At 38.3% G+C, this 13903-nt stretch overlaps 1 protein-coding gene across 1 annotated transcript in view; it reads left to right on the top strand.

Moving 5' to 3' along the window:
- Positions 1 to 1927: 1927 nt before the first annotated feature.
- The window catches only part of LOC148946088 (uncharacterized), a 146064-nt gene continuing 134088 nt past the window's right edge, over positions 1928 to 13903 (top strand). Inside the window, exon 1 of the mRNA XM_089097598.1 lies at positions 1928 to 2021. Within this exon, the coding sequence (XP_088953724.1) occupies positions 1928 to 2021 (94 nt within the window). The remainder of the gene's footprint in view (positions 2022 to 13903) is intronic.

The following is a 13903-nucleotide window of genomic DNA, read 5'->3' on the forward strand; positions in this document are numbered from 1 at the left end:
TCTTGTTTTCCATCATATTTGTTTGGTCGAGTCATCTCGGTTGATCCTCACTTTTCTAACCCTTCTGGAATAGACTTTGGCGTTCCACAAGGATCTGTCATTGGACCGATACTCTTTTTAATCTATGTCAATGAACTTATTAATGCGGTTCAAAATTTAAAACCTACCATTTGCTGTCGTCTTTGTCAACCAGCATCCGTCACTAATTGTGACAGGAGTTCGTCCTTACCGGAAGCACTTATTGCTTTTGCCGATGACAGTACTCTTGGCACAGCTGGTAGAACTGAGTCTGATCTTCGTTTTAAGATGAAAGCCCTTTTTGAAAGAGTTATCCAATGGTTTGATGTAAATTATCTTGCCTTAAATGTCAGAAAGCCATATTTTCTTATTTTTTCGAGAGTCTCAAAGACTTGCCCTGACTCAAATGAAATGCACGTATCAAGAGGTTCTCTAAGTAGACCTAAGGATCGTTACGTTCGATTCTTAGGCATCTTGTTTGACGAAAATCTTTCCTTCAAGCATAATATTGACCTGATTAAAATGAAAGTCTCCAGGAATCTTGGAATCCTTAGAAAGCTCAAACACATATTTCCAGGGTTGATTCTTAGAATCTTGTTTTACAGCCTAGTTGAGTCTTATGTTTCATATTGTTCTGTTATTTGGATATCAGCTTTTCCCTCTTCTCTGGTGCCACTTTCAAAGCTTAAAGATAAAGCAAGGACTCTTATAGAGGAAACTAACTGATCGTCACTTAAACCCTTGCTTGATTTGAAATCTCTGTATTTTCTTTCTTGTTCTTCTTTCATTTTTATACAGTTGCACGGCCATCTTCCTGCTGCTCTATGTAATAATATATCTTTTGTTTCTGATCAATCGACTTATTATCTCCGCACTTCCAGCAATTTACAGATTCTTCATACGCCATCAGTGAGGTCTGACTTCAACCCTCTGAAAACTTACAACAGGATTTGGAACAAGCTCCCTGTGTCTGCACGAAGCTGCCACTCGTTTGGTTTATTCAAAAATTATGTTAGAGAGTTTCTAGCTAGTAATTAAGTGTTTTCCAGTTTGCCTTGGAGTTGATGTCTCTGGATTGAGTTGAATAGTTATTTGAGTTGGTGAAATCATGTGCTACCCCTGCCTAGCTTGTGATTCTGAAGATTATTAAGGTGGGCGACTGTTTTTTTTTTTTTTTTTTTTTTTTTTTTGTTGGTATTTTTTCTCCCCTGTTCTTTCACGGCCACGGTGCCTTATAGGGGAGTTTTTGTTGAAGTAGTTTTTTGTTTATGATTTTTACTGTTAAATAAAGAACTCAGAACTCAGGTAAAAATGTTAGCAGCAGGAATGGGACGGACCAGGCAAGTTATGCAGACTATGCACCCAGCTTCTCCTCAAACAATTGTATAAGGGTTTTGCTGTGATTATAATTTTCAACCTGTTAAAGATGGATTGTAGAAAAATTACGTTTGTTTGTCCAAATATTGATTGCTATGTCTGCTCTCACACCATGACAATTGGGTCATTGAATGGACTACTACAAGGGTTGCACATCAATGTTGGGCTATGGTTTTGGCAGCTGGTTTTCTAGGTTACTTCATTCTGCATTACCCCTGTCTAAAAAGTACACAGTACCGGCTGACACAGATTTTGTATCCTCTACATTGTACGATTGGGGCTCTGGCGACGATTTTAAAGAAAACGTTTCAGAGGATCTTAAATCCTCTGCTCGAGTATTCGGTGTTCTATTAACATCTTGACAAAGTGGTAATGGTTTAAAAAGATTGAGAGATACCTCCTCACTCATCGGTCTCTACTTAGGACAGAAAAATTAGAAATCACAGCCTTTGGAGAAACAGCAACAACAAAAGAAACGACAAAGGAAGAAAATCGTTGGATGGAAAAAGATTGTCTTCTAGAAACTTGAGGGATGGTATATCTTCCGTACAGGGAATCCCACTCGTCAATCAGTTTGTGTCTAAATTTTGTCAATGCAGGAAATGTTTATGCTAGTGTAAAGCATGGTAAATCATGGTTACTTTGAACAATGCTACTCTCAGCAACCACTCTCTTAAGTAGATCATACATGCATAAACATATCAACACAAACACAAGCTGGGACCGAGAAGAATGAGTAATTTAGTTGTAGTACCGCCTTTGCCTTCATCCTTCTGTAAAATTTAAGTTTGTGAAAGTTTTGTCTAGAAATTAGATGCTTAAAAAATAGAATACGGTGACATTTAAGAATAATGGGAAATGATTAGGGGAAATTGTCCATGAGGAAATTTTCCTGGGGGGGGGAGATTTCCTGAAGGAGAACTTTCAGGAGGGATTTCAAGAGGAAATCAGCCTAGAAGACCTAGGAACGACTTGAGGGGGATCAAGATACACCTTTCAGGGGTTGTTATGGGGAGGGAAGTAAAAGAACTTTGACATATGATCTTAGAAGGAGAGAAGAGGGGGAGATAAAAATGTTTTGCTGCCGATTGGCAAAGTTTTGGGCTGTGAGCCACCGTGCGAATTTTTTTTTCAAAGGTCAAGCAGCTAGGTATTAAGTCGTAAGACACGGACGTTCCCCTTTGTAGTGCTTTGATAACCGTCATAGATAATCAAAATAGTGTTAAGGGGGATAGATATATAATAAGAAAAGATATTTATTTAAAATAATCCCTATGACAGACCCCGAAGGGCCGAACTCGAAAACAGTTAATAAATTTTGATTTTCGGTTAACATCAAACTTTTTGTACTATGAGCTCTGTAGAACTTGAAATCTATTCACGGTCATGTAGCAAGGTAAATTTTTAAAATACAACTGTAGCCAGGTTGTCAAAATACTATGTATAGTATCTCAGTCTCGGGGGATTGAATAGAAGCTCGAGGAAAATTGTCAGGGGGATTGGAACTAGGATTTAGTCAGTAGATTATTTATATCGGGTCGGGGGGGGGGGGGTACAATTAGTGTAAAATTTTTGAGCTATGAGTCATTGTTGGACTATGCACGGTGAAGTAGCAAGGTAAATCGAATCAGCCCTCTTTGGTGTGAAACTGTAGTTTTGTGCCACATAATGACAGAAAACGCCCGTTGATGTGGCACGGTCTTTTGGCTACTTGAAAAGGGCACTAGTATTATCCATCTGAATGGGCCGTCTCTCGATTTTCTAGAACCTTGATCTATTCGAGTCGTTCCGTTTGATCACCCCTTGAAGAAAAACAAACTAACAAACAAAAAGACAAGCATCCGTAATGTTCCTTTCCGAAAAAAAAAAATACAAAATTGCATACTTTTGTAGATTAGAACTGTAAACTTCTATAAAAGGGTTCTCGAATGTGCTGAATTTGATGGCATGTTGTTGTCAATATCACTTGCCTATTTGGGGGTGTTTTCTCCCTTTCTGAGAATATTTCTTTAGACTCTTTGTAGCTTCTGATTTCTTAAACTGTCCTTAGACTTGAAGAATTTTGTATCTCTGGAATCACGAAGCTGATTCTTCTTATGTAGCCTATGTATTGTTATCAATACTTCTTTTAGAGTTCCGATTACTACTAGCTAAGATCATTCCTTATTTACTGTCCGTTACCACAAACTGTTTGATACATGAAATATCGCAATTTTTTAACACTTAAATTTTCAGATTCTTGCGATTTGATAGCATTAGTTGGATATCTGTTAAGAAAATGCCGAATTTACGAAAACTTAATGATTTTTAAATTTTCTTTTCACAAAGTGTCTCTTCTATAGTTACTAACTAAAACAATAAGCGTATTTGTAAAATAGCTATACTTTGAATACGACATAACTTGCTAAAATGCTAAAAAGGAAAATTGTGGTGTTTCATTTTCGAAGGATGCTACAAAAGTCTTTTTCATCACGCCACACAAAAATCTCTTAATTACAGACGCCAGGGGAGGCGTAAAAGGCCTAGTCCGGCTACAAATACAAATATCATGAAACAGAGAGCTACGGCTCGGACAGACCAAAGATACTTAAATCTTTACTAAGGCCCGTTTTCTGGCAAATAACCCGCTTCAGTGGATATTAATGCCTCCTATTACTGGGATTCACTTACTAGGATCGATAGCTTCGGCCTTCGGTCCTTCGCTTGGGCAGTGCTCAGGCTTTTGGCCTTTGAAAATATATCCTTGTTTCGCTAAGGAATAAAAAAAATCCTATCTTTTATACTTCGAATCTATTAATCACAATTTTGAAGGATTTCTAATGTTATGTGAGCAGCAAAATTCAAGTAAAGTGATTGAATTTAGCTTTGTATTATTTATTAATTCATTTATAAAAAATGGCTAATGGTAAGCCGGAGGCTTGTTGCTCATCCCCCTCCTCCCAAAAAAAGATGCAAGAAACAAAACTGTAAGAAGAAATACTGAGCTATCATAAGGCAAGGGATATTCCAGAGCTGGCTAAAAAATGAAAAAATCCCCCATTTTTTCTATTCTTAGAACGGGAATTATTACGTTGCATATAACAAATTTTATTTCTCTTTGATATTCGCCACATTTTTTTTACGTTTAAATTCTTCTTTAAACTGCAGTTAAGTATACAAAAATGTGCCTGAAACAAATATCTAAAGTTTCTAAAAATGTCAGTTCGAAGAATAATAACAAACTGGCAGTCCTGGTCTCAACTTCCAAAATAGGCGTCTTTTAGTATTTGTAACTATAGCAACCTTAGAGCTACAAACCTTGAAACAGGATTTACAAACACCAACAACTATTTTGTTATCTATTTCTTGTGAATTTAGTGGTTGAAAGCTTTCGTGGTATGTACGTTTTTGCCATCGTTGTTTTAAAAATACGCTTTGAGGATTAATCCATCTATAATCGGAAAGTTTTCGTTTTTCAAAGTTTAATTTTTTAAAATATTTTCGTTTCAAAATTTTGCAAAGAAACTAAAAAGAAATATTAAAACCTAAAACAAAGAGTGATAACAAGGGCGTCGGCAGAAAATTTTCCAAGGGGGGGAGCCAAACACCAAAATATCAGTGGTGGTTGGGTGACAGGGAATATATTTCAGGAATTTTTATTCGTAGGAATAAGTTTATTTTTAAATACTTTTAGGAAAAAACTCAAATAAAAAGAGCAATTAAATTGCATGCAAAATAAGACAAAATTATAGTAAATTTTAAACAGCAACAAATGCTGGCGGAAGGATTAATTTATTTAATCCATAATATATTCAGTTATTATGCATTTAATCTTAAAATAAAATCAAACTCAAACCAAAATTACAGAAAGATTTATTGCTTCCTTAGATTATAAGAGATGTAGGCTTGTCTTTATGCAATTGCCTACGCCCTGCCTGCATAGATACCACGTGTTGATTTTATAATGGCCATGTAAAATATGCCTCTTTCATAACGGGACAATTCTCCCTCCTTCGATTTTAAATCCCTTATATATTCGGACACTAAAAAAAAAAAAAAATAGAATAGCGAAAAAAAAACAAAATTTAAACTTACTATCCAGCTGCCAAATTAACCCACTTTCTTTTTATTGTCATATTCAATTAAATAAAATGAACAAGTTTAAAAAAAAATTGCCCCAAGAGAATCTTATCAAACAGATTGTCGTTAAAAAAAAAAAAACTGGAAGTAAAAAGTTACTTGGACGAATATTCACCAAAACTTAAATTTGAAATCTCAGGACAATTGTTAAACCGGCAATATTGGCTTTTTATACTGCCTCTAAATATATAAAATTCTTTCAGTTTCTTGTTACCCACCCAAAACCAAAAATCTGAGAAAATGTGCATGATTTTTTTAAAAAAGGGAAACACCCCCAAAAAAGCAAGATATCTTATTGAAAATCCCTTTAGTAGATACATCATATCAGAGAACCTTACCATAGAGGTTTAAAGCTCCAGTTTTTAAAATGGGTAATTTTTTTTTCAGAGGAAACATAGTCGATGCAGATTTATTTGTTTTATTTTTAACAGGGAGACTGTATCAAACCTAAGGTCCAAGATAATTGCGAGGGAGCTCATTCAAACATGAATTTAAAGCTCTTTTTAAGTGATTAATTAAAAAAAATTCCGAAAAATAAGTTTTTCAAAGAAAAGTAAAGGCCATTTTAAACTTAAGCTCAGGAGATATGAAGACCTGTTAAAATTCAAACTCAAAACGACCAGAAATTACTATTAAAGAATAAATCAAACCCAAAACAAACTGAAATTAAATAAACAATCATAGCAAAAAACATACAATAAGTAATAATATAAATGAATAAATGGATTTTAAAGCGAGTAATGTTTAGATTGAATATGAAAATCAAGCTTAAAACGAAAAAAATAGTTTGCTATTAAAGTATAAATGAAACTTAAAACGAACAGAGATTAAATAAACAATCAATGCGAACAAACATACAATATATATTAATGTAAATGAATAAATAAATCTTAAAACGAGTGAAATTTAAATTGAATATGCAAATCAAGTTTGAATCGAATAAAAATAACTACAAACAAGAGTTTGAGTATCGCCTCACTGCAGAAGCCTAAAACCTACTGCGTCATTGGCGCCTTACTTTGGAACGGGTTTCATTGAATTACGAATTAAAATTTATAGTGCCCTTACACCAGGGGCAGATACAGGATTTTTTAGGGGGGGGGGTAAAATAGGTTGATCCGATAAATTTACGTTAGGAGCAAGTTTAATTAACGCAATCTTGCGTTAATTAAGTAAATTACAGTACTTTAGACTACGTTAGGGGGGGGCGCCCCCCTCGTCCCTCGCCTGGACCTGCCACTGCCTTACTCTCTCTGTTTCTTTCCTTTTTAGTGAGGAGAGTAGACGCCTTAATAGGTGCGTGTTAATACTAAAACATTCTAACTCTCATTAGGCCTTCAGGTATAAACAGAATTAGTTCTAAGGGAGGGATGGGGAAAAAGGGGGTGGGGGGGGGTATCGATCGATTTTGACTCGTAAGAGCTGGACTAGAACTTCCAATTTCCAATCTAATGAGCCCTCTCTGAAGTTTATATGAGAATCCCTTCCTGCCCCCGGGCCCTGGGGGGTTTCGTCGACGCCAGAGTTTTGTTACTTAACCTTTCAACTATTTTTAACAATATTTTTATCTTATGCATTTAGAGCTTGGAGGAGGGGGGGGCTAGTTGCCCTCCAATCTCTTTTGACTCTTAAAAAGTGAAAAAGAACTTTCAATTTCCAATCAAATGAGCCCTCTCTAAAGTTTATACGAGTATCCCTTCCATAAAAAATAATATGAAGGAATCGGAGAATCCTTAAATTACAAACCCAGCCCTGAGGGCTGTGGGGGAGTTTTCATCCACAAATACCTAATTTCCAGACCTTAAAACTACGTTTAATAAAATCTCAAAATTTTGATTGGATGTGTTTGGGGAAAAGGTGGGCGTGAGAGGGAGGCTAGTTGCCCTCAAATCACTTTCGACTATTAAAAAGGGCACTAGCCCTTTGAATTTCCAATCGAATTATCCTTTTTTGAAGTTTCTACGACACCGCCTTCTATAAAAACCTTATATGCCCCTAGGGTATAACTTAAACCCTTGCCTTGAGGGTTGTGGGGGAGTGTCCTCCTCAAAACATATTTTCCATCTGAAAATCAACTACGTGAACAAAATGGCTATCTCAAAATTTTGATTGGATGTGTTTGGGGGAATGATTGGCATGGGGGGGGGCTGGCTAGTTGCTGTCCAATTACTTTCGACTATTAAAAAGGGCACTAGCCCTTTGAATTTCGAATCGAATGAGACTTTTTTGAAGTTTCTACGACAACGCCTTCTACAAAAACCTTATATACCCCCAGGGCATAACTTAAAACCCTTGCCCTAAAGGTTATGGGGGAGTGTCCTCCTCAAAAACATATTTTCTATGTAAAAATCAACTACGCTGAACAAAATGACTATCTCAAAATTTTGATTGGATGTGTTTGGGGGAATGATGGGCGTGGGGGGGGGGCTAGTTGCCCTCTATTCACTTTCGACTATTAAAAAGGGCACTAGGTCTTTGAATTTCCAACCGAATGGACCTTTTTTGAAGTTTCTACGTCAACGACTTCTACAAAAACCTTATATGCCCCCAGTCATAACTTAAAACCCTTGCCCTGAGGGTTGTGGGGGATTGTCCTCCTCAAAAACATATTTACTATCTGGAAATCAACTACGCTGAACAAAATGGCTATCTCAAAACTTTGATTGGATGTGTTTGGGGAAATGATGGGCGTGAGGGGGGGGGCGCGTTTCCCTCTAATCACTTTCGACTTTTAAAAAGGGCACCAGCGCTTTGAATTTCCAATCAAATGAGCCTGTTTTGAAATTTCTACGAAAACACCTTCTATAAAAACTTTGTATGACCGCAGTTGATAATTTACAACCCTTGTCCTGAAGGCTGTGGAGGAGAGTACTCCTCAAAAACATATTTTCTATCTGGAATTCAACTACGTCGAACAAAACGACTATCTCAAAATTTTGATTGGATGTGTTTGGGGAATTATTGGCGTGGGAGGGGGGGGGGGGCTAGTTGCACTCCAATAACTTTCGATTATTAAAAAGGTCACTAGCCCGTTAATTTCCAATCGAATGAGCCTGTTCTGAAGTTTCTACGACAACGCCTTCTATAAAAAGCTTATATGCCCCCAGGACATAACTTAAAACCGTTGCCCTGAGGGTTGTGGGGGAGTATCCTCCTCAAAAACATATTTTCTATTTGGAAATCAACTACGCTGAACAAAATGGCTATCTCAAAATTGTTATTAGATGTGTTTGGGGAAATTATGGGCATGGGGGGGGGGGGGGGCGATTTACCCTCCAATAATTTTCCACTATTAAAAAGGGCACTATGCCTTTGAATTTCCAATCGAATGATCCTTTTTTGAAGTTTCTACGACAACGCCTTCCCTTGCCCTGAGGGTTGTGGGGGAGTGTCCTCCTCAGAAATATATTTTCTATCTGGAAATCAACTACGCTGAACAAAATGGCTATCTCAAAATTTTGATTAGATGTGTTTGGGGAAATGATAGGGGTGGGGGAGATAGTTGACCTCCAATCACTTTCGACTATTAAAAAGGGCACTAGCCCTTTAGTTTCCAATCGAATGAGCCTTTTTTGAAGCTTGTACGACAACACATTCTATAAGAACCTTATATGACCCCAGGGCATAACTTAAAACCCTTGCCTTGAGGGTTGCGGGGGAGTGTCCTCCTCAAAACGTATTTTTATCTGAAAATCTACTACGTTGAACAAAATGGCTATCTCAAAATTTTGATTGGATGTGTTTGGGGGAATGATTGGCGTGGGGGGGGGGGGGGCTTGTTGCCCTCCAATCACTTTCGAATATTAAAAAGAGCACTATCCCTTTGAATTTCCAATCGAATGAGCTTCTTTAGAAGTTTCTATGACAATACCCTCTACAAAAAAAACCTTATATGCCCCCAGGGCATAACTTAAAATCCTTGCCCTGAGGGTTATGGGGTAGTGTCCTCCTCAAAAACATATTTTCTATGTAAAAATCAACTACGCTGAACAAAATGGCTATCTCAAAATTTTGATTGGATGTGTTTGGGGGAACGATGGGCGTGTGGGGGGGGGGGGGGCTAGTTGCCCTCCAATCACATTTGACTATTAAAAAGGGCACTAGCCCTTTGATTTTGCAATCGAATGAGCCTTTTTGAAGTTTCTACGACAACGCCTTCTATAAAAAACCTTACATGCCCCCAGCGCATAAATTAAAACCCTGGCCCTGAGGGCTTTCGGGGAGTGTTCTCCTCAGAAACATACTTTCTATCTGAAAATCAAATACGCTGAACAAAATGGCTATCTCAAAATTTTGATTGGATGTGATTGGGGAAATGATGGGCGTGGGGGGGGGGGCTAGTTTCCCTCCGATCACTTTCGACTATTAAAAAGGGCACTATCCCTATGAATTTCTAATCGAATGAGCCTTTTTTGAAGTTTCTACGACAACGCCTTCTATAAAAACCTTATATGCCCCCAGAGCATAACTTAAAACCCTAGCCCTTGAGGGTTGTAAGGGAGTGTATTCCTCAAAAATATATTTTCTATCTGGAAATCAACTACGGTGAACAAAATGGTTATCTCAGAATTTTGATTGGATGTGTTTGGGGGAATGATGGGCGTAGGGGGGGGGGGCTAGTTGCCCTCCAATCACTTTCGACTATTAAAAAGGGCTCTAGCCCTTTGAATTTCTAATCGAATGAGCCTTTTTTGAAGTTTCTACGACAACGCCTTCTACAAAAACTTTATATGCCCCCAGGGCATAACTTAAAACCCTTGCCCTGAGGGTTGTGGGGGATTGTCCTCCTCAGAAACATATTGTTCTATCTGGAAATCAACTACGGTGAACAAAATGGTTATCTCAAAATTTTTATTTGATGTGTTTGAGGGAGTAATGGGCGTAGGGGGAGGGGATAGTTGCTCTCCAATAACTTTCGACTATTAAAAAGGGCACTATCTCTTTGAATTTCTAATCGAATGAGCCTTTTTTGAAGTTTCAACGACAAAGTCTTCTATAAAAAACCTCATATGCTCTCATGGCAGAACTGACAACCCAGTCACTATATGTTGTGGGGGAGTGTACATATCATAATCATATATTATATGTGGGGATCAACAACACTCAACAACAGGGCTCCAGCGAATCTGTAATTTGATGTGTTGGGGGGAATAATGGGCGTGGGGGGGGGGCTTGTAGCCCTCCTATACTTTTCGACTATTATAAAGGGCACTATCCCTTTGAATTTCCAATCGAATGAGCCTTTTTTGAAGTTTCTACGACAACGCCTTCCCTTGCCCTGAGGGTTGTGGGGGAGTGTCCTCCTCAGAAATATATTTTCTATTTGGAAATCAGCTACGCTGAACAAAATGGCTATCTAAAATTTTTGATTGGATGGGTTTGGGGGAATGATGGGCGTGGGGGGGCTAGTTGCACTCCAATCACTTTTGACTATTAAAAAGGGCACTAGCCCTTTAGTTTCCAATCAAACGAGCCTGTTTTGAAGTTTCTACGACAACCCCTTCTATAAAAACCTTATATGCCCCCAGGGCATAACTTTAAACACTTACCCTCAGGATTGCTGGGGATTCTCCTCCTCAAACCCATATTTTCTATGTGAAAATCGCCGGTGAGGAATAATATACTAGTTGAGCATGGGGGGTTAGCTGGGAGTGAAGGACGGATGGGCGTGGGGGGGGCGTTTTGGCTTTTAATTATTATTGGATATTAAAAATGGCATTAGGCCGTTGAATTTACAATCAAATGAACCTTTTTTGAAGTTTCTACGACAACGCCTTCTATAAAAACTTATATGCCCCCAGGGCATAACTTAAAACCCTCGCCCTAAGGGTTTTGGGGTAGTGTCCTCCTAAAAAAACATATTTTCTATGTAAAAATCAACTACGCTGAACAAAATGGCTATCTCAAAATTTTGATTAGATGTGTTTGGGGGAATGATGGGCGTGTGGTGGGGGGGCTAGTTGCCCTCCAATCACTTTCGACTATTAACAAGGGCACTAGCCCTTTGAATTTCCAATCGAATGAGGCTTTTTGAAGTTTCTACGACAACGCCTTCTGTAAAAACCTTATATGCCCCCAGGGCATAACTTAAAACCCTTTCCCTGAGGGTTGTTGGGGATTTTTCTCCTCAAAAACATATTTTCTATCTGGAAATCAACTACGCTGAACAAAATGGCTATCTCAAAATTTTGATTGGATGTGATTGGGGAAATAATGGGCGTGGGGGGGGGGCTAGTTTTCCTCCGATCACTTTCGACTATTAAAAAGGGCACTACCCCTTTGAATTTCCAATCGAATGAGCTTTCTTTGAAGTTTCTACGACAATGCCTTCTATAAAAACCTTATATGCCTCCAGAGCATAACTTAAAACCCTAGCCTTTGAGGGTTGTGGGGGAGTGTATTCCTCAAAAATATATTTTCTATCTGGAAATCAACTACGCTGAACAAACTGGTTATCTCAAAATTTCGATTGGATGTGTTTGGGGGAATGATGGGCGTATGGGGGGGGGGGCTAGTTGCCCTCCAATCACTTTCGACTATTAAAAAGGGCACTATCCCTTTGTATTTTTAATCGAATGAGCCTTTTTTGAAGTTTCTACGACAATGCCTTCTACAAAAACCTTATATGCCCCAGGGCATAACTTAAAGCCCTTGCCCTGAGGGTTGTGGGGGATTATCCTCCTCAGAAACATATTGCCTATCTGGAAATCAACTACGCTGAACAAAATGGCTATCTCAATATTTTGATTGGATGTATTTGGGGGAATGATGGGCGTAGGGGGGGGGGCTAGTTGCCCTCCAATAACTTTCAACTATTAAAAAGAACACTAGCCCTATGAATTTCTAATCGAATGAGCCCTTTTTTAAGTTTTTACGACAACGTCTTCTATAAAAAACCTTATATCCCCCCAGGGCATAACTTAAAACCCTAGCCCTGAGGGTTGTAGGGGATTGTCCTCCTCAAGAAAATATTTTTTATCTGGAAATAAACTATGCTGAACAAAATGGCTATCTCAAAATTTTGATTGGATGTGTTTGGGGAAATGATGGGCGTGGGGGGGGGGGCTAGTTTCCCTACAATCACTTTCGACTATTAAAAAGGGCACTAGCCCTTTGAATTTACAATCGAATGAGCCTTTTTTGAAGTTTCTACGACAACGCCTTCTATAAAAACCTTATATGCCCCAGGGCATAACTTAAACCCCTAGCCCTGAGGGTTTTAGGGGAGTGTCCTCCTAAAAAATATATTTTCTATCTGTAAATAAACTACCCTGAAAAAAATGGAAATCACAAATTTATTATTGGTTGTTTTTGGAGAACTGATGGGAGTGGGGGTGGGGGGCTAGCTTCCCAATAATCAATTTGGACAATTAAAAACGGCATTAGCCCTTTGAATTTCCAATCAAATTAGCTTGTTTTTAAGTTTCTACGACAACGCCTTCTACAAAAACCTTATATGCCCCCAGGGCATAACTTAAAACCCTTGCCCTGAGGGTTGTTGGGGATTGTCCTCCTCAAGAAAATATTTTCTATCTGGAAATTAACTATGCTGAACAAATTGGCTATCTCAAAATTTTGATTGGATGTTTTTGGGGTAATGATGGGCGTGGAGGGGGGGGGCTATTTGCCCTCTGATCACTTTCGACTATTAAGAAGGGAACTATGCCGTTGAATTTCCAATCGAATGAGCCTTTTTTGAAGTTTCTACGACAACGTCTTCTATAAAAACCTTATATGCCCCCAGGGCATAACTTAAAACCCTTGCCCTGAGGGTTGTAGGGGAGTGTCCTCCTCAAAAAAATATTTTCTATCTGGCAATAAACTACGCTGAACAAAATGGTTATCTCAAAATTTTGATTGGATGTGTTTGGGGGAATGATGGCTGTGTCGGAGGGCTAGTTGCCCTCCAATCACTTTCGACTATTAAAAAGGGCACTAGCCCTTTGAATTTCCAATCGAATGAGCTTTTTTGAAGTTTCTTCGACAACACCTTCTACAAAAACCTTATATGCCCCCAGGGCATAACTTAAAACCCTTGCCCTAAGGGTTGTGGGGGAGTGTCCTCCTCAAAAACATATTTTCTAGGTATGCCTGTTTGAACTTGATTTTCCAAACAGACAAAGGGAATGCAAGTGACCATTTCAGAAAATGTTGAAGAGAGTGCTGAACTATAAATTTAATTGAAGCCACAGCAAAGAAAGAGTTGGTAAGACCCAGTCAATATCTATGTTGCTTTTGAGTATTAACTTCTTCAAGAGGAAACAGATGGTAGTGCAACATACAGCAATTTCTATAACTTCTAAATTTGATTCTGTAGTTATTTGCAGTGTTGTATTGGGATTTCTACACTTGTTTGGAAATGAACATTAGAAAAACTTGTTAAAAGGAC

The sequence above is a fragment of the Artemia sp. Qi Xiang Cuo genome, chromosome 12 (genome assembly GCF_049724085.1).
Source record: "Artemia sp. Qi Xiang Cuo chromosome 12, ASM4972408v1, whole genome shotgun sequence".
Classification (NCBI taxonomy): Eukaryota; Metazoa; Arthropoda; class Branchiopoda; order Anostraca; family Artemiidae; genus Artemia; species Artemia sp. Qi Xiang Cuo.